This window comes from Spermophilus citellus (genome assembly GCF_964194105.1).
Source record: "Spermophilus citellus genome assembly, chromosome: 1".
NCBI classification, from domain to species: Eukaryota; Metazoa; Chordata; class Mammalia; order Rodentia; family Sciuridae; genus Spermophilus; species Spermophilus citellus.
Window position 1 is genome coordinate 250879462 of NC_138182.1, and position 25888 is coordinate 250905349.

Below are 25888 nucleotides of genomic sequence, written 5' to 3' on the forward strand. Positions count from 1 at the left end.
CTCAGATTGAATGTAACTCAGATGAAAATTTTCAAACTTCTAAAATATGCAAAATGAAGAGATAAATAATATTATTATCATTTTTACTATATAACTATTATCATTGTTGTAACTGCTTTGAAGGCATCATCTCATTTAGTTCGAATTATAGGTCTAAATTCTATTATTATGTCATATTACAGATAAAAAAAATTGGTTGAGAAAGATTAAATAATTCACCCAAGGTCACAAAGATAATATGTTTAGCTAGAATTTTTACTCAAATAGTCTGAAATTTCCAAAGCCCTAATTCATAGGCATTATTTTATGTAGTTTCCCTCTCCATTATATTACTTGTTAGAAAAATCTTTCTGTGAGAATGTCCTCCCTCACCCTCTCTAGAGAAAGAGGAGAAGAAAGGTTTGGGGAAATTAAGTGATACAACTGCAAAAAAAAAAAAAAAAAACCAAAGAGAATTGGAAAGTCAGTAAAAAGATGTGTGAATACCTCTTAGTAAATGATCATTGTTTTGAATGTTCTTTATTATATTATCATAATTACAAATAGAGGGATAAGTTCTAATAAGCAATGATTAGGAAAATACAAGCTATCCAGATTTATAACTTATTCTCTTGCCCTTACCCATCATTCTTTCATGTTGAGGTTAAACTCCAAGCCTGGCAGTTATGTGGAAAAGATTAAATTAAACCAAATGAGAGATTATATCTTTAATAAAATCCTGAAACACTAGTAGGATGAAATGTTGAAATGAGAATGATTAAAAGAGAGGAAAAGTTCCTCCGTCATATAGGAATTTCTCAAATTCTCAGTCATGATTTCCCCAGCCACTTATGACCCATTTCTAAATATGATAAAGAAAACAAAAAGAAAATTGCCTTTTGCCCCATGTGACCTTTCATCTCTGAAAAGAAAAAAATTCTAGCTCTCCAATGAAGGGCTAGAATAAGGAACCAGACTTAAGGCACAGATGAGAGTATCAGGTTCAGATCTCCTGAGTCTCCTCCACTTTCCTATAGTCTCCCTTGGGTTTATTTCTTACCAGTATCTTTATATTCCAGCTGGCTGAATAACAGCAATCACTAGCTCTCCTGTTCATCCAGCTTTACCAGCTCAGGTAGTAGCTACTCTGCAACAGTACAATTTTTCTAAAACTAGTGGAAAGAGCAGAAGGTTGGAATTAAGAAAAACTAAATTTGAACTTCAGCTGGGTTAACCACCTTTTGAATAAAGCTAGGTGATCTATTTAACCCTTGGCCATCCATTGTGTCTAATCCAAATTACTGATAATCTTTCATGTGACCTCTAAAAGCACTTCTTCTAGCCTGGCACAATGGTGCATGCCTATAAATCACAGTGACCTGGAAAGCTGAGGTAGGAAGATCACAAATGTGAGGCCAATCTCAAACTTATTTATTTATTTAAGCAAACTGGAAACTGGACTTCAAGAGATATTTGCATAAGATGCCTCAGAATATTTCAGAAAAAAAACTTGGTATTTTTTTTTAAAAGGCTAGAAGAAGTAGTATTTTCAAATGAATGTTTTAGAGTATACAGGTAATATGATATAGTGGGAGAGGATGGAAAGTCTAAAATTATGGACATAATAAAAAGGCACTATAACCTCATATGAAAGAGGGGGGATATGAATTTGGAGTATCACAAAGTTTCAGGAAACTAAGTTCTTCCTAGAAGCAGAAAATTGGGATAATATATTCAGAAAAGTATTTACCATTATTGTGAGGAAGTAGTAGTGCTCTTCCTACTTGTAGCAGAAAAAAATAAAAATTTCCTTTTGCCTCATGTGACCTTTCATGTCTGAAAAGAAAGAGAGTAAGGCTCAGAAATGTCAGTGGAGGAGAATGGAACTCCAATGAAGGGCTAGAATAAGGAACCAGACTTAAGGCACAGTTGAGAGTATCAGGTTCAGATCTCCTGAGTCTCCTCCACTTTCCTATAGCTGTATCCACCTCCTATGGAACAGGAATGAAGAGATGCTGAGGTACAGAAACACAGCTTTTATTATTCAAACTGGTGGCCTTCATCATCTCCTTTCATTGCACTAAAAGGGCTACTGTTGAGAATATGGAAATCAAATTGCACAGAGGGAAAGGATGCCCTTTATAATTAACAGAAGAACAGTTTGAAAATCAACAGTATCCAACATGATCTAGTGAGGGCCAAGAGGTTTGATGTCATACATCAAGTCAGGGCCCGGGGTGCTTAGCATAGAATTAAGTGCTTAGAGAGGCCCCATAAAGGAAAGCTATTAGTAATCTCCTAAAATTTTTGCTACCATTTAATGTAGTTACATATTCATTTTTCTCTGTTCCCCTCTGTCACTTGAGCTCACTTCAAAATACCACTGTTGAGTTCCTCATTTCCATCTGTACCCTCAGTGTCTTGTACAGTGCTTTGAACACACTATTTTGTTACTAAAGCCATTCTGTGTCTGGAAAGAAATCCCACCATGCAAGAATTCACTGCATCTGGCTACGGTATACTCATTATTCTATCAGCACAGCTAACTTCTGTAATAAATTATAGAAAAATGATGAATATTTTCTGTCTAGACTGATTTTATTATGTTATTACACAATTATAGAATTGTAGAATCCCGATTTTGGTTCAGCTAGTACTAAATTTTCTTGAGAGGTCCATTTTTAATAACAGTTTGCTAAAATACAATTGTAAAATATAAGAGGGACTCAACATGAGTCCTAATGCATAGCCTGTCATCTTGATCCTAGACTTAGACACTTTCTAAAGACACTTTCTAAAGATTTCTAAAGATCAAGCACAATGTAGTTTTGCCACATAAGCCCTTCAGTCCAATGGATTTAATTTCTCCTTCTCCTCCCCGCCATCCTCCTTCTCTTTTTTTTCCTCCTGCCCTTCTCCATATTCTTTTTTCTGCTTCTCCTTCTCCTATGTTCCCTTCTTCCTTTTTCCTCTTTATCATCTGTTAACTAGAAACTGATTTCATATCACATGCTGAATATGGTTCCTTCCTTAAACCAATTATGTATCTAAGAAAATTAATTAATTAAATTCATGCACCTCAAAGTGTGTCCTAGGACCCATGGCATTGTGATCTCCTGGGAGCAAATGCAGACACTGAGACCTCACTGCTGGGTGTTGTGTGTCTCCTTTGAGAAGGAGTATTTTAACCAGTCTCGGGGTAGTCTAGGGAAGATATGGTTTCAACCACTAGAGGGCAGTAGGATATATGTACCACAGGGCATTGCTTTTATTTCCCCATTATGATTAAAAGTGCTTGTAAGAATCACCCACAATTGCCAAAGAGATAGTATGCTTAGTTTCTTTAAAAGAAAATCAACAAAATCAGGCTAGGTCATATAGAGAAATTCAACCTGTGAGATTAATGAAATAGGCAGTTCTATGGCACTAACGTAGTATAAAATCAGGTGTCAAATCCCAAATTGTAATTTTGGCTTTTGTTCATAGATCATAGAATTGTAAAAGCTAAGAAAGGCCTTGATAATCACCTCTGTGGCAGCATCCCTGTTTTACAAATGAGAAAGGAAACTCTGATAGGTTAACTAGCTTTTTCCAAATCAGTTTATGGTTTGCCAAGCTAAAGTTGGAACGATTATCAATAGAGTCCCTACCAAAAGGAAAAAGAGATGTTAACAAAATGCCAATACCTCTTTGTATTATTCCATTGGCAAATAAGGTTCATAATTATGCTTATATATCTCATGGGCTTAACACTACTAATTGTTTTATTTTTTTCTGAGATGATAGGAATATAAAGAAGATGCTATAGGTTTGGGGGGGTTATTGTTTTGTTTTGCTTTTTTCTTCTCCAAGTTATTTATGTTCAGCAGCACTACCATCAGAACACAGCTTGGATGTCTCCATGTTAGAACCAAAAGTATCCGCATGTAAATAATATAATCAACCAATCACACAGAATTGAGGAACCACAGTATGGCACAGACTCACATTCCTTGTGGCATGACGCTAGCATGATTTCTGCTCTCAGTGGTCTCGGGTTATGTGTGTTAGAATAGCTTGGCTGATAACTGCTTTTGATTTTCAATCCCACATGTCTTTTGCATGCAAAATGGGATCAACAACATTGTGTCAGACCCAAGGAGACAAAAGGTGTCGAAAACTAAGCTGGTGAATCCTCACTCATCTAAGAAACTGGCAAGGCTTTACAGAGAAAAGAATCTAATTGCACATACAACACCCTCAGTACAACTTACTCAAAGTGTCTTCAAAGTGACCTTTTAAAGAATGTTTTAAATGTCAATGCTTTTTTAGAAAACATTGAGTCAAACATGGAAATTGCTTGAGAAACAATTTCTGAATCTCAAATTACAGGCACAAAGGGTCACATTTCCAATTTCCTCTTCCTCTTTCTCTTACTTATCAATGCAACTATTTCATAAAAACTAAAAATCACATAAAATTTATGGGCATTTTGATGTTGATAGTTATTTGGCAAGCAGTTTTTACAAGTCTAAATTGTTGAGCAAAACTTCAGAATGAAAAATGTAATGAAGCAAAGTCTTGGTGGAGTTATCCCAGCAACAGAGGAACCCCTTGAATATGTGCATAAAACTGTGAAGGACCACCCACTCCAGCTTAATTTCTACCCTGGCAAAGGGTGAAGACTTGTCAGAAATGTAAATTTAGCTCCCAGATAAATCTTTCAGTGATCAAACCATAGGAAAACATTTCCCATTCACCTGTCTATCCTTTTACATTACCTCTAGTGGGTTAACAAATTTTAAGCAATTGTCATAATATGACCAGGAATCACTGTTTATAATGTGTTTCCCACCCAGCTCTCTAATTATCAAGAACAGGAATGCAAAACCTATTCACTAAAATTGAGTTCGGGTCTGAAGGAAACATCCTAGTAAGCTCTTTTTATTTATTTATTTATTTATTTTATTTGAAATTAAACAGTCAAAAATCTTACCAAACTATGATGATATCTGATCAGTTTTGTTAGTAACACCTTATTTATAATTTGCACAGTTCAAATTGTGATTTTGGTATTTTCCTAAGCAACAGAACAAAGTTTATACTACTTATATAGGATATGTAGTTTCTCTACCATAATAACAGTGTATTAACCATAAAAAACAATAGCACTTAATATGCTTAATTTTTAGCATTCATAAAAATACCTATGCAGATATTTTAGGAGAATACTACCATTTAGACCCACTCTATCTATTTCATCTGAGAATATCTTCTCTTATCTGTTTTATAATGAAGGAATGTCTCTCAATCAATGCTAGTAATATTAGTGGTACACTCATGTTTATATTCCAAATGTGCTTTTAATTTTCTGAAGCAGAGACAAATTTCTGCTGATATCTTAATGCTTTATGGTAGTTAATGCCAAGAGACTTGGACCTGATCTTAAACTGAATATTTCCCAGATGTGTGGTAGTGTGAAAGGTGGAACAGCTAACAAAAACCAACTTCCTATCCATGTTAGACCTACTTAGGTGAATTTTAAGTAAGAATTAATTAGACACTGAGACCTTATGGGCGATCAACTTCACAGCTCCCAGAGATGAAAGCTGGAGGCTTGCTCAGTTGTAACATAAGCCATATGTTGAGAAAGAGAAGTATTCATGGCCACTGTCTCCTTGCACCTTGTTTATAATGCTCCTTTAAACTGTCTTTCTTTTGAAAATACAATATTTGGGGAAATGTGGAAAAGTTATTTAATAAACAAATAATTTTTAGTTTTTGAACAAGTATTGGATAAATTTGGAAGTAGAAAAAAATACATCCAAAATATGCAAATCATGTGGATGGATTCATAAATATAAAAGGATAGTTTAGGATTGACAAGAGCAAAGCACCATCAGGATGGCTTATCCTGAACCAGCTTTGTGTTGGCACATTTCCTGGGGCCAGTAAGATTTCATGTCTCCAGGGGGAGCCAAGATTTCTAATACAAAAAGGGAATTTTGGTGCAAATTCACAGTTGTTTGCCTAGGTTCAGTAGAGCATAAGGAGGAATTGGAACAAGGTCTTGCCAATTATCTTGAGGTTGGCAGGATTCTGCCACCTGAAACAGCTGTTTTGTGTTGGAGATTAGATGGTAATTTTGACTCAATTACTAAAAGACCTGAGTCATAAATTTTAAAGCAAATGTTTCTGATTTGGGTGCGTGCTCATTTTGTGATATTTTTCATTTAAATTATCACACAAATATGTGCTCTGGTTTAAGTTGGAGGTGTTGATGAAACAGAAGACAATGATGCTATGTTAAAAGGCTGTGCTCATATTATGTCAATTAATTAGGATAAGGGCTTCAACAAACAGTGAAAATTTAACTTAGTGAAGCCAAAAGTAATCAGTGAGTTGTACCTATTTACTAAGAGCAAAGTCTACATCCATAATCCTTTAAATACATCAACAAATTATTCTAGATATGAATCTACTTGAAATAACTTTCCTTATATGGTCTTCTTTGGACTTTTACAAGTATTTTATGATTTAGATAGACTGTTGGTAAAAGTCGAGATCTCATAGATGACATTACAATAAGGGTCAAGTTATTACAGCAAGGATGAAGATCTTATAAAAGATATTACAGTGAGGGTTAAAGGAAATGAACAGAATCTGTCTGACAAAGAGTCTTATAAAGAAAGTAAATGATTGTATATTTTTCTGCTTGTAGCAAATTTGCCAGCAAAATTCACTACCAAAAGAGTTTGTGTGTCAATATTTTGCTTCAATTGCAAAGTCAAAAATATCTCTGACTTTCCAATGTTATTTCCTTATATAGTAGTTAGCTAGAAATGGCAATTGAAAAAGCAAGACTATCAGATTCCAGAGCATAATACACTTCTCACTTCACGTGTATGCCAGTATTTTTGGAGGGGTTAAATGAAGGTGAAAGAAAAAAAAAAACATAAAAAACGTTTTCAAGAACAGTCCTTGCACAGTGTAGTGTGCATATCCTTGAAGCCTGTGAGTGAGAAGGCATCTAAGGAAAAGACTCTGAAGCTCTCAGAAATCAAACTTGTGTAACTGGACAAGACATGTGGCAAAAACTTGCACAATTAGATCACAGAGCCCAGGACCGCAAGACTAATTAATTATTAGTGGCTGTCTTTGTGAATTGGCAAGTTGGAGAAACAATAAGAGGAGCCGATGACGAGGAAGGGTATGAATAGTTGTGCTTTTTCTAGTAGTCTTTAAGTCTTAACTTAAAGAGAAGGCTTTGTCATCCTCTTCAGAGCTGAAGTGTTGAATGACTGACAAGGCAAAGAGGGATGAGAAGGTTTGTTGACCAGAGGAAGAAAGATAGGGTCTCCACCATGTCAGAAAGCTGTTAAAAACTCAAGATGAAAACACTCATTTGGGTTTTAGAGACAACAATCAATTGTTTATATTTGATATTTGTAGCAAATCTCTGTCTTCACTTCCTTGACCAAGTTTGCATGGCAAAGACCTGCAGGGTGAGAACTGAGATGTTGGATTTTGTAGTTAAGTTTGTAATTAAGGGAATTAAAAAAAAAATCTTTTTGAAAAGATCCTTGTCATTCGCCCTTGTTTAAGGAAAGGGAACAAAATTATCCTTGGCTTTTATTGTGGTTTAAGAAAGTGAATTTAATAGGAAAAGACTGAAGAGAATAATTCTGGATTAGGCTTCTGATTCTGTTTTGTTCTTTCCCTTCCTATAGCATGCAAGCCACAGTAAGTCTTTGCGCAATAGACGGATTTTGCATTCAGTAAGCATCAAAAATTGTTAATGTGACTTTTGTAGGGTTGCATTTGAACATCAGTCCTTGGGAAACTTATTCACTGCTTTGAGTAACATATAAGCATGCAAAATAATGTGAAGATTTAGTCTCCAGGCTAGAATAAACTACATGGAGAATGAAAGAAAAATTAGGGGTAGTTTTGGGATGGAAGTGGTCACATGCTGCTCTACACTCCTTTCTATTCTGGATTTCTGATTTTACTGCATTGAGTATCCTGAGTACAGCTGCACACAATTTAAGATGTAATTCCTGCCAAGGGAGCATAGTGTCCTTTTTACTATAGCACCCCCTTTTAACTTGAGGATTGAGGCATGGTGAACCAAAAGAGGAACATCCAGCCCTTCTTTCTTCTTGCTACAGAGGAAAATCAGTTTGACAAGGTTCAAACGGATACCTTGCACATGAGTTTCTTTAGAAAAATTAATTTATTTATTCAATGAGTATCTCTTGAGTACCTGCTATGGGCAAGATCCTTGTAGTACAGCATCAAGTAAGAGAGATGGATGACGCCCATGTGGAAAAACAGAAGAGTCATGCTTTCAGTAAACTAAGAACAAGCTAGATCTCTTCCTACCTCTAACCAAATTCACTCTTTTCTTATAGTTCTTGCTTCCAGCCATAATATCAAAGATCAGACTTTTGACACAACTTGAAAGCTCTCTACTGAAAATTTCTCATTGAAATGCAAATATGCTGAGTTTTTCTATGAATACATAAAGACATGTTATACAGCTCAGCTATAGAATAACTATAAGCTATACATAAGTAAAAATTGATTAATGGAGTTCTATTCCTGAGTTCCCTGCTCTGCCAAATGTTTAAATTTTTTAAGATTTTAAAGATCATGTCTATATTTATTTCTGTTAAGGGTTGGTTTTTATTTTAATTTTAAGATTTTTTAACCTATTCTTTTGTATAAGACAGAATGTATCTGTTCATCCATCTACCCACCTATCCGTATGTCTGTTGAAGAACAGTGACTGTGAAACCTATGCCATGTTATGGGTCATGAGTTTGAGTGATTTGGTAAAATACAGAGACTTCAAATATAGCTCCCTTTAAAAATTAGATTATGACACTAAATTTGACATCCATTTGGATGTCATTTGTAGGACTCTTATATGAAAACAACAACAACAAAAAAACAAGATTTACTTTGAGTTTTGTCCAAGAATAATCCTCACTGAAATGTTGCAGTGTTTGTATTAAATTAAATTATGTTACAAACAGTTTTTATCTGATCTAGAATTTGCAGAAGAGGAAATATTTGTAACAGAAATTGAAAAGTATGAAACTGTTGGGTGCTGCTGCTCATTCTTCTTTACAGATGTTTCCATTAATTTTATCAACATAACCTTCTACAAAGTCAATCACTACCTACAATTATGTTTTGCCATTTTTTTTTCAAAGAGAGAGTGAGAGAGGAGAGAGAGAGAGAGAGAATTTTTAATATTTTATTTTTTAGTTCTCGGCGGACACAACATCTTTGTTGGTATGTGGTGCTGAGGATCGAACCCGGGCCGCACGCATGCCAGGCGAGCGCGCTACCACCTGAGCCACATTCCCAGCCCATGTTTTGCCATTTTTCAAAAATATTTTTTTTAGTTTTCAATGGACTTTATCTTGTTTATTTATATGCGGTGCTGAGAATTGAACCTAGTGCCTCACACATGCTAGGTAAGCAGTCTACCACTGAGCCCAGCCCATGTTTTTCCATTTTGATGGTAATATGACAAGTTATTTTCAAATTTATCCAGTCTTTTCCTGCTTCTGTTTTTCCCTATTGTGTATCTATCCACCAAAATCTTAATCACCATACATTATTATGAATTAGTTCTTTTATTTCAGTTGAATTAAATTATTATCTGACAACAGAAGCTAGTCAGGATTGAGCAAGTCAATTAAAATTTCTTCTTTTAATTTATCATATGCAATACACAACATAAAAACTTTCTTTTGAGAAGGAATATTTTCTTATTTTGACAGACAATTGCAAATGGAAACCTCTTCAAAATATTATCGGGCTTTATCTGGCTGAACTCATTCATCCCTACTAAAATCAAGTTTAAGATAACTTTTCCTCGAATATTGTTCTTCCAAGTTTTTAAGTTTCATCAGTTTTGGATAAAATTTGAATTTAGTAAGTTAAATACAGTTAGCATGGTTGAGGTATATATTTTAAGAATGTAAGATATACAAAATCAAGAAAAATTTTCAAGAATGCAAGATACATAAAATCAAGAAAGTCTGTTTCATTCAGTGTTTCTTTCCTGTTAACTTTTAGTTTTTGTCTTCTTTTTTTATCTCTTATCTGGGTCCCAGAAGTATCTTAGATGTATGAGAATTCAAGTACATAGTAGTTGGAACTTATCTTCTACTATTGGATGCTGAAGTTTTAATGTGCTTTATTTAGAAGTTTACTAAGACTTGCACCAAGATGAGTATATACTATCAGGTAACCAACACCTTGCCATCATTTTTCACTTTGGAATTTGTATCAAATCATGTTTTCTCTAAAACGGCAGGGGCACTTTCTCAAGAACATACCATTTTAAACCAATTTAAGTTTTGGTCTTTAGATAAAATGTAATAATGATGCTGACATCCTTTTATTTCTTTGTACACAGATCATAGTGTGTTAGATAAAATTCACATTGTCTAGGAATTAATTTATAAAATATTAACTTGTTTACAAAACTATTCAATGAGCATTACAAAAATCTTAGATAACATCCAATTTCCCATGTAATCACACACAAAAAAAATAATCTTTGTTGGATTCTGATATCATTTCTTAGTTGTATCTCACTAAAAAGGAGGAGGAATACTCACTCCCTCCTTCTGTGTAGTTCAGGTAACAATGTCAGTTCTTAGAATACCTCTAAATCTCAGTGTCACTCTCCCTCATCATCTGTGCTAGTATATCTGACTCATAGTATTTTAAATTTTTATATTTTTTTAAAATATTGAACCCAGAAAACCTTGTACATTAATGTTTATAAAAGTACTCCCTTCAATGTGCTCTGCACATTGGCTATGTGCTTTACTAGTGATCAGAAATGAATCTGTGATGCTGTCCTTCTCCATTGCCAACTTAACAGTTCTGTTTTCTCGGCCATCCATGTGTTGTACAATGACAGGACACTTTCATGGACTTTGGGGATGAAGTGGTGTCTGGCCAATACCTGGCAATCTCTAGTCAAGAGAGCCATGACCTTAGTATCTTGATTAAACATCTCCTTTAAGCACAGGTCAGAATTTCTTATTGCCAATATGAGTCACAGAATCAGAGCTTATAGCTATAGATGAGGAACAAGTCATTGTTTCAGTTTGTGAAGTAAATGTAAATAGACAAACTGTCTCTGCACAATCAAATCAAGATTCACGTACTATGTAGTAATATTTCTATTTCTTAGGAGGTACTAGAATTACCTTCTGTTATAGTCAGCTTCTTCATCATTGTGACCAAAAGACCTGATGAGAACAAGGTAAAGAAAGAAGAGTTTATTTGAGGCTCAGGATTTCAGAAATCTCAGTCTGCAAATGGTCAATGCCATTGCCCTGGGCCCCAAAGTGAGACAAAACATCAGGGAAGAAGTACACGGCAAAGGAAAGTGGCTCAGGACGTGGTAGCAAGTAAGCAGAGAGAAAGCTAGAGCTCCACTCACCAGGGACAAAATATAAACCCCAAAGTCATGCCTCCAGTGACCTGCTTCATCCTGTTACACCCTACCTGCCCACAGTTACCACTCAGTTAATCCTTATCAGCCGATTCATACACTGATTAGTTTAAGACTCTCACATCCCAGTCATTTCACCTCTGATCATTCTTACATCATCTCACTCATGAGCTTTTGGAGAACACCTCATGTCTAAACCATAACACCTACTTCTTTTTAAGTAACCTTGGAAAGACTTAAGTGGCTAAATTATACATTCTCCCGTACCATGTTAGAAGCTTGTCAGACTTAAAATATATGTTAAAAGTGAATTATGAGGTTGAACCCCTAAAATTGTTCCACATTAAGTATTTTCCTACATGCTTAACTATTTATGAACACTTCAATGCATCAAGTAAGGTTTTTTCTTGTGAAAAACCCACTATCAAAATGTGCTGTGCCAATCCATTTTACTTTTCATTAAATTGAGGAGAAAAAGTGCACTATATTATAAATAGTTACATTAAAGAAATTCATAAAAACTTTTAAAAATGTGGCAGACATTTTATAGCACTATCTTTAGGGTAAAAATCTATATTAATATGGTGGTAATTTATTGAAATATGCCATGCAGTAAGTCCTCTTACCCTTTATGTAGTTTTATTTATTTTTTCTTCCTTTATAAATAAAAAGGAGTGGTAAGACTCAAGTAGAATGAATTGTTTCTGTGTAATGAACAAGATAAATTAGTCTATAAAACATTAAGTAGATATAAAATCTTTGTCTGGCTGCCAATGGTTTGTAAATGTTTACAGAACTCTCATGGTGTGGTAGAAAGAAAGGACTAAGTTTTTATCTCAGGTTCTCAGTAACCTTTCCGCAGGTGCTTGGATAAGCCCCTCAATCTCTCTCCATCTCCCAGGGTCATCTGTTGTAGAAGAGAATGGGACATGAGGCAGACTATCTCCACATTTCTTCAAGCTCTTCCCTTATTTCACAATGTGTTAAGTAGTCTATTCCTAAGCCTTAAGTTACCTGAATTTTTCTCACTGTAGAAGTCTTTTTATTTAGTAAACTTAGTAAAAGTGTTTTTTTATTTAGTCAATTTCATTCATTTTGAGGCTTTGAAATCCATTCTTAAATTTAGACTGATCAGAGGTTTTAATTGAATGTAGATGTCCTCAAAATAATCTACAACTTAATTTGGGGACATGAAAAAAGTATGCACTTGAGATGCTTGCCAGAGCCTCTTTATCATAGATCTAATTGAGGGGTCAGTTAGCTTCTAGGAGAGAACATATTTCTAACACTATTTTGCTTAGATTGTATGTGTTGTATAGTTTTTTAAATAGTTTTTTTTTTCAGGAAGCAATAACATTGAAGAGATTGTCCCTTATTTTCACATAACCAGCATGTGGAACTGTTCCTATACAGAATAGCAGTTTTCCTTCCTTTCAATGTTCAATGAGGAGACACATGCCATGTAAGGATTGCCTCAGGATTTTTCCCAAAATGGGAAATGCAGGAGATGTATAACAATAGGGCACATGTGGGGTGTGGAGAGAATGGTCTGACACAAAGCCAAGATTTCTAACTTTTCATCATTTTTATGTGGCTTATTTGTCTAGTAAAGGAAATGGGAAGAAAAAAAATAAAACTAATAAAGATTTATAAAACTTTATAAAAATATCTTTTATGGCAGAGGAAAAAAATTACCTTTCAGGGAGAAATATTTTTAGTAATTAGTCTTTGCCTTCTCCTGGTTTTGTTACCATTCAAAAGAATTCTGCCAAACTTTTCTGAAGTTGCTCTCTGCAGTTCTAAACTCTTCTGTTTTGTGCTATTTGCCACAATTGATTCCATTCAAAATAAGAGCAAATGTCAATCAGCTTGGGCCACAACAGATGACTTAGACGTTTAAGTATTTCCAGTGCTGTATTTTTTCCCCTGGATCTCTGGTAGTTGGGAGTGGGGATGGAGTTTCTATTTCCTGGGCACACAAGCTTTTCTAGGTATTTACTTCACCCAAAACTAGATGTAGAATCTTTTTGCACTTTTGAGTTCAATTTACATTAGCACAGACCGGATACTTGGAAGAACTGCAAATAAATTCCTGTCTTAGAATTGTGTCATTTATGTCTCACTCAAATAAAGCAGAAGGTAAATTTTGAAAACATGACACTATTACAATATTGATAGATAATTGTCTATTTCTTGACATATTTCCGTAAGGTTAAATGGATGAAAAAAAATCTCTACTTCTGAGGAAAAAGAAATTAGAAAGAAAATAATGAGTGTATGTTATAAAAAGAAACATTAGCTGGCTATCTCCAAATATTGTGGACTCATGATCACTGTATAGGACCTGGAGTCACATCTCATTCATGAGAAAAATACAGTAAGAAATTTATCTTTAACATAATTCAACAAATTACTGACAACTTTAGAATACTGGTCCTAGATTGCATTGTAAGTTTCTGATACTTTTAATGTTAGGTCACTGGCAATAGTTAAATTACAAAGCAGTCTCAAATTGGCAATTGTTTCAGGACTAGCCAGGGTACTCATCAAAAGTGTTTATCTTGTGACTTAAATTACCATTTGAGAACGTAAAGGCCCTGACTCTTTTACAAACTTGGAAAGGTATAGCTTCTAATGGAAAAATGATGAGGATTTTCTAATTCAAGACCTGTTTCTAACTGTAATTCTAAATGAATGTCAAGGTTATCTGAAAGAACTGTGGCAGATAGAGAAACTAAATAGCTCTATAGCATTATGCTGAAAAGGCAGCTGGAGTCTATAATTGTACAAGGTGGATCAGACTCAGATTGATGATTAGCCCACTCTGGTGATTAGCCCACTCTGGTATCTTCCTTTTAAAAATGAGATCATCCTAGAAAAAGTACATGCCTTCAGCTCTGGGTAAAAGGTTGGGGATAAAATTAATCCCTATTGCTTTAAGGAAATTTCATGGCCATGAGAATAACATTAAGGGGGCCATTTATCTCTTTAATTCTTAGATTGCCAACACAATTAGCCCTTTGAGAATACCTATAAAAGCAGTTGATGCTCTTATTTTTCCAAATACTTATTAAGGAGAAAAAAATTAAATTCTGATAATAATCTTATTATAGGCCTTTAAAAACCTGACTAGAGACAACAGTGCATATACCTGTATACAAATCCCAGTCTATGTATTACACTTAAGTAGATGTTAAGAAATACCACTCCTGTCAAAACAAGACCTTCAATTCCTTTTGCCTTCTTTTCTTTCTTTTTTTCCTTTTGTGTGTGTGTGTGTGTGTGTGTGTGTGAAGCTGCTGTCATTATTGTATCTATTCCTGAAATTTCGTTGCCTGAAATCAATATGCTACAAATTCTAATCCTATGGCCCCAACCTAGATGTAATACTAAGTCAAAAATCAAGCAATATATCTTTAAACAAGCCTTCCAGATGTTCCAGATGGTTCTCATGCAGGCTCAATTTTGAAAGCCACTAGTGAAGATGAGTTAACTTGCCAGTATTTTGATTTAACAAACAGTAAATATATATTCAATAGTCACTCTCTGAAACTCCAGGCCACTCTATGAGCCACAGACCATTAGTTACAATTTGCAAATGAGAAAGCCAATCCTTCAGGAGTTTAACTGATGTATCCAACATCACATATTTATTAAGTAGCAGAGCCATGATTCACAGTCAAGTCCTTTTGCTCTCTTGGAGCCACTCTTTAATTCCCTCCCATTTATGTCTGAACTCCTTTAAGTTCATCACATGAAATGAGTCTTTGCTCTTCCTTTTTAAAAAGTTGTGTATGGGGGGGTGGGTAAAGAAATAAAATGAGGAAATATGTGGGTAATACAAAAATATTAAATGTATATCACAATTGTGGATCCCATTAAACTCAACATGCAGCAATTAGGCACATTTTGACATTTTGACATTTAAGACAGTTAAGCCAGATCATAGATGTATTTTTTAAAACATTGTTGAATTAACTAAGTATGTAATCCCAGACAGGTCTAAAACATGTGGTCCCATTGTAATCTCATTTGGAGACGATTTTCAGAAAGTCCTTACTCCACTGTTACAGATGTGGCCCCAAGATAAATGATATTTTAATAAATGATATTTTAATAAATGATATTTTAATCCCAGACAGGTTTAAATCAAGTCTTAAACTAGCAGACACTAACATAGTTTGGTTGCCCTTCAGGTGTTGCTCTCCTTAAGTGGACTTCAATAACCATTCTTCCTTTTTGCATCAAGTACTTGGATACGATTTTGCTGGACAAATGCCACCCATGCATTTGGTGACAAATTTTCACTTCATAATTTCTGGGAAATTTTTAAATATCATGTAATCATCAAAGGGGGAAAATCACTGGGAACTTGTTAAAAGTGACAAGTTGAATATTTTTCTGACACTTGCAGTAGGAGAAAGAGACTCCATACAAACTGAACTCACCCCTAACTAAAACAAAGGTAGATGAGATTTTCAAAGGAATAAGAGGAAATATCTTAGCCATTTTTCTGTTGCTATAACAAAATACCTGAGAATGGATAATTTATAAATAATAGAGGTTTACTTAGCTCATGGCTCTGGAGGATACTGACATTGGTGAGGGCCTTCTTGCTGTATCATAACATGGCAGGAGATATGACATGGCAATCAGAGAAGCATGCTGGCTCAGGTCTTTCTTGTTCTAAAGTGTCTGATGCCACCATGGAAGCTTAAATCTCATGACCTCATCCATTAGTAACTATTTCCCAAAACCCCCCTCCAAAGACCATCAACATAAGAATTTGAGGATTAAGCTTTTAACAGATGAACATTTGGTGGACAAATATGAATCAAGCTGGACATGGTGGTGCATGCCTGCAATCCCACCAGCCTGGGAGGCTGAGGAAGGAGGATCATGAGTTCAAAATCAGCCTCAGCAAAAGCAAGGTTCTAAGCAACTCAGTGAGACCCTATTGCTAAATAAAATACAAAATAGGACTGTGCATGTGGCTCAGTGGCTGATTGTCTCTGAGTTCAATCCCTTGTACCAAAAAAAAAAAAAATGAAAAATGAGTTTTTCTTCAGTATCACAGAGGCCTAGAGTTTATCAGACACCCTGGAGGAAAAGTAGCAATTTGTTTTCTAGAACCAGGATTTCCCCAAACTCATGGTTGAGATTAATTTCCATATAATCTTTTCAACTTCAGGATAATTAAAATTAGCAGATTATTATAATTTTTATAACATAGGAAGAATTACCATATTTGTTTTATCAATAAAGTAGATTTTTATGTTTGCCCCAGAATTATAATGTGCAGATGGTCACTCTCTGGTGTACAACTGAGAATCTATAAAAATAAATAAATATATAAACAAACCACAGGGTTATACACAAAAGCTCACATCCTGTACTCTGAATGGAGCTGCATCAAATCTTGCCAATAGTTGTGATCCAATTCTAGCAGGCTTCCTTACTAATTTATCAGCTTGTTTTAATGTAGTTACTCGGGAGCTTCTGAGAGCTTTCTGCTCTCACAGCAGAGAAAATCATCATAATCAATCGCTGATGACCTTGAGTCATCAAGAAAAACATTAAATTGGATTAATCTGTATATATGAAACAGGAAGTAAGTGACCATAAATATTGAATTGCCAAATTATTTTTCTAAAAAATAAATCATATCTGATTGCTGGAAAACTTCAGTTACACAGATCTATATGGCAGTTAATTTCTTCATTTTGATGAAATAAAGCTTCTCTGAAATGCTTTTGAAGTCTAACAATCTAGTGTTTGTTACAATATGGAGAAAAGGTGAGACCCAGGTTTACCATTGCCTTCATCATGTTGTTACTGTGGAGTTCAGTCTGTAATTATGTGGAAAAACAGAGGGCTTTGGATCCAAACACCATATTTACTATATCCAAGGGAGGTCTATGTTTGGCCAGATCACTTAATTTCTCCAAGACTTGGTTTCAATACTTTTAGAATATAATGCTTTCCTCTGATGAATTCAAAAAGATTGAGACATGAATGAGATAAAAAGGTATATAGCATATGAGAGTTACTGTGTATCAGTTCCTTGTTTTTGTGCTGTCTGTTCTTTAAATTTGTTTTACCCCAAATATTGTATTTTTCTTAATTAAGAATCAATGTCCTGCCAGGTGCAGTGGTGCACATCTGTAATCTCAGAGGCTCAGGAGGTTGAAGCAGGAAGATCACAACTTCAAAGCTGCCTCAGCATCTCAGTGAGGCCCTAAGCAACTTAACAAAAGCTTGTCTCAAAAAATAAAAATTAAAAAGTGCTAGGGATGGGCCTTAGTGGTTTCGGATCCCTGGATTCAATCCTGGTACCAAAAATTTAAAAAAAAAATTAAAGAAAGAATTATTGTCCTCAGAATCAAGAAACTCATACCCAAAATAGCCTTTTTGATCATGCTCAAGACTCCTTTTATTATAATCATAATAACAAATTGTTGCAGAACAATTTATACATTTAAAAAATTTAAAAAGCTTCTAAATTTATAATAATCTATCTACAGCTGATATCAAATATTTATATTTTATATTTCACTGTCTTTTCTTTTGAAGCATATCACATTTTGACATTTTCTTTTTTTTTTCGATTTCACTGTATTTGCATATGGAATTAATTCATTTGAAAAGTCTATAAATATGACTTTACTGTCAAAACAAAAATTCTGTAGGTGGTGAATATTCAGTTTTTCCTTACTTGACCAGTCATTGAATGGATCATTTATCAATTAATTTTATTTCCAAACAATAAATATATATTAAGCATACACAGGAACTATGTTCTAGTAACAAAAAATGAAGATCATTGTGATTACTATGATTCTTTAAGGAAGATACACAGTGAAGAAGATAAACCCACAGTGATTCTTAGCATAAGTCCAAGTTTGAGAGAGCTAGTGTCACACCAGTGGGTACAGCCAACTAGTCCCTGACATGTATAGTGTAAATGTAATAACAACCCAAAAAGCACCATTGGTCTTTCTATATTAGGATAAAATAGGTCAGTTTGGGACTCTGACCGCAATTCACTAGAGAGATATGTTTAGTTTAAAAGATTGGGTTTGTGTATTATGTTATACTAATCATGATATATTTTCATACAATGACTAAAACCATCAAACTACATGGCATTATAATCTATTTTGAGTTAAAATGTTTAGAGAAAAATAGCAGGCATGACTGGTTCAGGATTCATGAGGCTCTGACTTTTATCGAGCTACTTCCAAGTTTCCCAATAATTTATTTTTTAAAGTACATTCCTCACCCCAGAAAGCACCACCACTAGTCAGTGAATCAGAACCCTTAGTTGTAGCTGGAGTGGCAACCACAGAGTGTCACAGGGGAGAACACCAAGTTGTGTGTCAAGCACACACTGACTTATTTCTCTCTCCCACGCCCTTTTTCACTCATACACTTCTCTCTGCCTGGAATATTCCTCCCCCACCTCCCAAATCCCCATCTCTTCAAACCATACCCCTGAAAAGTTCACCTCAAATACCACCTTTCTCCTTCAGGACGATTTCCTTACTGTTAAATCGATGACAACACATTTTGTCTCTCATAGACTATTAGGACATTTTCTTTGTACTATAATTAATTGTGTTCTGTCCTCATCTTACCTTCCTTTAAAATTCCTTGAACATGTTAGCTTCCAGGGTAACTTTCTCCTTCAAGATTTCCCCTCCTCCCCCCATTGGCACAAAAGGAGAATGTAAAGGGCAAACACAAGTTTTATTTAACAGAATGGATATAGACAGGGTTCTAGAAAACTAGATGTGAAAAAATAAACGCAACCCCCCTCCTATCCTTTCCTAGATAAACAGAACATGAGTACATAATGAAGTTCTAGAGATCAAGTAAATTAATTTGAAAATGTATTAAGCACTAACGTGCAGTGTTAGTGTTAGTTCTCATTATGACGGATGAAAAGACAAGACAAAGACACAATCTTTGTCTTCTCCATAAGTTTGCCTTAGAGCCCCAGCCAATAGAAACTGCCTCATCTTTAGCTCCATGGTTTCCCTGTCTTTGTCTTGGCACCAACTATCACATAATAGGTTTTATGGTCATTCTCTGTGTATTTATCTTTTGTTCTCAATAGAACATACATTTTCCAGAAAAGAGTCATAACTTATCTGACTTTGTATTTCTAGTCCCTAAGAAGAGTGCCCTTCTTCTCGTAGGTCTTCCTAATTGTTTGAACTATACTGTCTAGAGACCCTTAAACAGATTTACAACACCAACTGGGGAATTCATCTTTTGAGGGACAACAAAACTGAAAGGGCTACAACTAAATACAAATCACAGAATTCCACTACGAGACTATAAATTAAATTTAAATTAAATTTACAGAATATCTAATTTACATGATTGAGAAACACAATTGTGTTTCCTTTTATTGGTTATATAATTTGCAGTTGTTATTTTCTTTTGGTAACAAAACAGTGCTTTTAAAAATCTTTCAATTTTTGAGATAATTGTAGAAGCACAGTAATTGCAACATAGGGATTTCCAGTGTGCCCTTTTCTCACTTTCCACCAGGAGCCTCTTTCAATGGGCATTTCATTTTACATTAAAGCATGCTCACATAGGATTACAGTCTATTGGTCTAACAATACTCAAGCAAAATTTCAGAGATGCTTTCCAAAAAATAATTTTATAAGTGAACTTGATCATCTTCACCAAAAAAGACCAGAGAAAACAGGAGGAAAATCTATATGAAAAGTAGAGAATCTAAATGAAAAGTAGAGTAAAGTAGGGACTAGTCTCAGTCCCTCAGAAAGCTGCTTTCACATTCACAGATGTTTTAATAGATGCAGTCACTGTCCACTACTCACATGACCATTGTCATGAGCAAGCTATGCCATCAACATAGTCCAAACACATATGTGTCTTTCCACAAAGTCATAATTTATTGAACAGCAATGAATTCATAGACTCCACCACTTTCAGTGGAGGTGATTCACTGAATACTTATGGGTCACCTGATGGACATAAGCCCAGCCATCACAAATTCATTTGTTCTATTTCAGTCTTAATTTTAATTTCTTAATTTCTAATGTCTATAACATTCAAGTCACATTATACCTAATGCAGTGGTACACACACATAGACACACACATACACACCTACATATATCACAGAAAGGATTAAGGCAGCCATGGGGTTATAGGATGCTGTGCCCAGACTGCAGGCAGAGAGAGAGATGAGTGCAAAGAGTCAAAGCATCACTGCAGGTGGACAGATGAGGGTCTTAATGAACGAGTTCCACAGTGTTGCCAAAGCAGAGGGTCTGGACGGATGGCACCTTCAGTTTCAAGGTGTTAGCTTGGAGTGGGCTGTGCACTGTCATCAGGGGCAATATAAACTGCACCATGCTGAAACCCAAAGGGACAGGAAATTGGATATTCCTTGCTGTGGCAATTTTCCCAGGCAAGACTCACAAGGAGTGATCAAATGATAGGGTCAGAGTGTCCCCGTGTCTAATCTCGAGGAGCTCCACTTTTTACAGGTCTTGGGGGAGGTTGCATCTGGTGAGGTTGATAAGTTCCTGTATCTGGTGTTCCTGATATGATTGGAATGGCCACAGGTCCATGTGTTCTTGATTTGGTTTGAAAAACTGGCACATATAAAATTATTTATCAATTTGTGCCTTCTGGTTTTGCCAGGAGGATGGTGGTTGTTTACTTGTACAAACAGGATATAGAGTCATTTTACCTTGGCACTTTGACTCAAATCAGAGAAGCTCATGATAAAGTACAACTTCAAAAAAGGGAGTAACTCAGGGTTAGGCACAGCCTGAAACTACTGTCTTATGCATTATGAAGTAACTCAGAGCAGGGCACAGCCTACTCTCCACAATCGATTATAACTTATCAATTATAATTTGTGGTGCACCCAAAATATTATTTCTGGGATTCAAAAGGATCTTAAATCACCCAGGACTTCCCTCTTTATAGTTCGAAGCAATACCAAACCTTTTCAACTTCGAGGAGGTAAATAAGCTTATCAGATTTGAACACTAAATAATGTATGCATGTATCAAAGCATCACAAGATACCCCATAAATATGTACAATTTTTATGTAATAGTTTAAAAATTAAACTTTTTAATAAATAAATAAACCTTTTAAGCTAGCCTAAACCATTGCAGAGTGGGAGCAGGGGAAAAAGTTGGATTGAATAGGTTGATTTTTTGAATACCAACTTCCTAGCAGGGGTATAACAGAAAAAAAATCTATAGGTAACAAACAACCCAATCAATAAGTGAGCTAAGGAACTTAACAGACACTTCTCAGAAGAAAATGTACAAATGATCAACAAATATATGAAAAAGTGTTCAACATATTCAGTAATTAGAGAAATGCAAATCAAAACCACTCTTAAGATTTTATCTCACCCCAGTATGGCAGTTATCAAGAATACAAGTAATAATAAGTGTTAGAGAGGATATTGGGAAAAAGGTACACTCATATATTGCTAGTGGGACTGCAAATTGGTGCAACCACTTTGGAAAGCAGTGTGTAGATTCCTCAGAAAACTTGGAATGGAACCACCATTTGACCCAACTATCCTATTCCTTGGTCTATAACCAGAGGACTTAAAATCAGCAGACTATAGTGACATAGCCACACCAACGTTTACAGCAGCTGAATTCACAACAGCTAAATTGTAGAACAACCTAAGTGCCCATCAACAGATGAATGGATAAAGAAATTGTGCTATATATACACAATGGAATATTATTCAGCATTAAAAGAGAATAAAATTGTGGCATTAGCAGGTAAACAGATGGAGTTGGAGAATATTATGCTAAGTGAAGTAAGCCAATCCCAAAAACTAAAGACTGAATATTTTCTCTGATTAGTGGATGCTGACCTATGATGCTGGGGGGTCATGAGAAGAATGGAGGAACTTTGGATTAGGTAAAGGGGAAGGTGGGGAGGAGTTTTGGGGATAGGAAAGATGGTGGAATGAGATGGACATTATTACCCTATGTACATGTATGATTGCATGAAGGTGCATCTCTATACCGTGTACAATCAGAGAATTGAAATGTTGCACTCTATTTGTGTATGATGAATTGAAATGCACTTTGCTGTCACATACAACAAATATAATAATAATAATAATAATAATAATAATAATAATAATAATAAAGATTGCACTGAGTTTATAGGTCAATTTAGAGAAATTTGACATCTTAAATAATGAGTAAAAGATGTTTTTATATCTAAAAAATTTTTAAAAAAAGAAAGAAAGAAAAGAAATCCAGAGGTATCTAAACTATAATCTATCAGATGTGCTCAGGAGTGTGTGTGTGTGTGTGTGTGTGTGTGTGTGTGTGTGTGTGTGTTTACATTTTGGTGTGTTTACACCAAAAAGGAACAGGGTGTTCAAAATACAAATAACATTTCCTTCATCCTTCATGGTCTTTCCTTGGTTTGGCTTCACAAATGGAATGAGAAATTCAGTGAAGAGGTCTACTGCATTAAGTCAGGTCCTTCCTATAGGATACATGGACAGAATGATCTGTGTAATGCAGCCTGGACACAGGTCTCTGATTCTACCAAGTCTGCAGTAGGGGAATCTAGCATTTCCATTAGCTTCCAAGAAGCCACCCTGTGAAGGAAGTAGAGAAAGATACTCAGGCCTTTAGCATAAGCCACTTTATCCCCTGAGAAGAGTATGAACACACCACATTTAGGACTACAGTTAGGATAGTGTTCCTCATGATAGGTAATACTTGATGAATGACAACTTTCAGATTTTATGGGTTAAGCTAATGGGAATTCTTCTGTTATAGTCAAGCTTTACACAACCTGTTAAAGAAACTATTCTAGAACTGTTAGGTGAAAATGATCCTCTAATAATAATTGAGATACTAAGTTCTAGGCAAAGTCTAACTTCTTAGAGTGTACTGTCTCATTTACCTCCACACGATTATGAGGGAAATACTATTGTGTTGCCCATTTTACAAATAAAATTGAGTCATGGACCAGCTCAGTGAATATTCCTGTAGTCACTCACAAATAGATGCAGAGCCAGGAGACAAACCCAGATACTCTGGCTCCAGAGGCCACATACTAATCATCACATTTCTTCTCTTCCCTGAGCAAGCTTTCCTAAGAATTATTAAATCAGAAGTAGTTTCAGTTCTTTAGATCTTTAGATCTAAAATGAGTGGGCTCTTTGAGTACATCAAATGCCTTCCCTACAGCTAGCTGCCTACCAACTTTTCAGAGATCATCTTCACCTGCACCAATCTAAACACGTGTCTTTGAAGGAAAAGATCTTGTCTATCAATTACTAATTCCCTTAACTTTCATTTCTTTCTAGAAGAAAAAAACTTTCCATCTCAGTGTATTGATTCCATTATTTTAAAGATACTATGGATGTTGGGATTAGTCTCTATCTCAGAATGACAACACATTTGCCCAAAGTAAATTTATTAGTTAAATGTAGCCAAGAGATTTACTTTAAATGTCCTACAAAGAAAAAATAGTTCACCATTGTTTTTACAGATTGAGGTAAATCTGACATATTATTGACATATGCTATGGATTTAATTTAATGCCATAGTACAGATGTGGGCTCTGATAAGTTTTTGTGAAATCTAGGCTAAGATGAGTAGAGTTGTTTCAATATTTATGGGGTTGAAAATGCAGAGTTAGCAAAGGAAGCATTTTAATTAAAACAATATTTTTCTATATATGTTCATGTTCAGAGTAAAATGGAAGGGAATCCTTTTAAAGCCTCACTACTTGTTTCCATATATTTGCTGGAAATATTTGCTAGGGTTTTCAACACATTGAAACAGAGTTGGTTGAGTTCCCCCTACCCGTCTTTTTCTTTTGCCTTGTGTTTAAATAACCTCAAAAATATAGATAATAGTTTCTTTTGGTTTTTACTCTTTTTCACCTCAATTTATGTGACTTTTCATGGTTAATCTTTCTTTTTAAATTATATGTTTCAGGTATCCTGGAGATAACATCAGTGGAAATTGGAGTTGTAGCTGTCAAAGCCATTAACAGCAACTATTACTTAGCCATGAACAAGAAGGGGAAACTCTATGGCTCAGTAAGTATTGTGCTTTCATTTTAAAGTCGACTGCAGTAAATCAACACTTTTGGAATGTTTCCTCCAGACATTGAATATCTTTGTTATCATCCTTTGCTGGTAAATAAAATTACAGTGGTCTGGCCACCAGAGTCTCAAGGGCTGGCAAAGCAGCTCTTCCAACTCCGTAATCTCCTCTGTTGTTCACCCATTAGTCTACCACACAGGCTGTTTCTGGCATTTGTATGTGAGTGTTCTGAACTTCTAACTAGTCAGACTCTCACGGAAGCATCTGGTCAGATGGCATGGGAGTGGCAGACAACTAGGAGAAGAATCATTACAAACAAAGATCCTGAACTGAGTAGAAAAAAAAATATACTATGTATTTGTATGTTACAAATGAAGATAAAATAGGAATTCAAATGTGTTGTATTTTATTAAAACCCCAAATGGGGAAACATCAAGAAAGTCATAATTTTGCTGGTTATTCAGAATTATATATCTAGACAATGGTAATTGATTCAAATTATGCCTGAAAATTATAGATAGATGTGAGAATATTATTTTTTGCAGTAGGTCGTTGTGGTGCCAGTATTCAGTCAGTGCCTTGGGTAGATCCATACCTGTCTACCATATGTAGGATTAACTATTTTGAATATCACTAATGCAAACTCATCTAGACCAATTCTCTTAGACTATAAAGTCTCATATAAAGTAATAAGCAGCTAGGGGCTGGGGTTGTGGCTCAGTGGTAGAGCGCTTGCCTTGCATTTATGAGGCACTGGGTTTGACTCTCATCATCACATAAATAAACAAATAAATAAATAAATAAACTAAAGATACTCTGTTACATACAACAAAAAAATTAAAAATAATAAGCAGCTATTTTAGACTTAAAATTTTAAAATTAAATTATGAGTAGTATGACAACTTATCTTATTGAGATTTCTAGACAACCTGTCAATCAATCAATTGAACATCTACTACATGGCATATGAAAGAAGCATAAGAAAGAAGTATAGAAAATGAGCCTTGACTAACTTGAAAAGTAATTTACAATATACATAGGACAGTGTAACAAATACAAAATAACTAGAGAACAATTAATTGTCCAATATAAATATAGAACATTTAATTGTTTAAAGGAAGGGCCAGGAATAATGCAATAGCCTTATGATAAAGTTAGAAACTAAGTTCTAGTCTATGCAAATGATGACAGGAGTAGATCAGTTCATGAGTGTAGATGTGTTCCTTGTGTCAATCCCAGAGCCAGATCAGGGGGGTATTAAATGAATTTAAAAATTTTTGTGTGTTTTGCTTTGTCTTGTTTTGTTTTCTGTGTTTCCACCTTAGAGGAGTACAT

General features: G+C 35.0%; 1 protein-coding gene across 1 annotated transcript in view; it reads left to right on the plus strand.

Moving 5' to 3' along the window:
- FGF10 (fibroblast growth factor 10) overlaps positions 1–25888 on the plus strand; it is an 80571-nt gene that overhangs the window by 49022 nt on the left and 5661 nt on the right. Inside the window, exon 2 of the mRNA XM_081294990.1 lies at positions 24443–24546. Within this exon, the coding sequence (XP_081151116.1) occupies positions 24443–24546 (104 nt within the window). The remainder of the gene's footprint in view (positions 1–24442; positions 24547–25888) is intronic.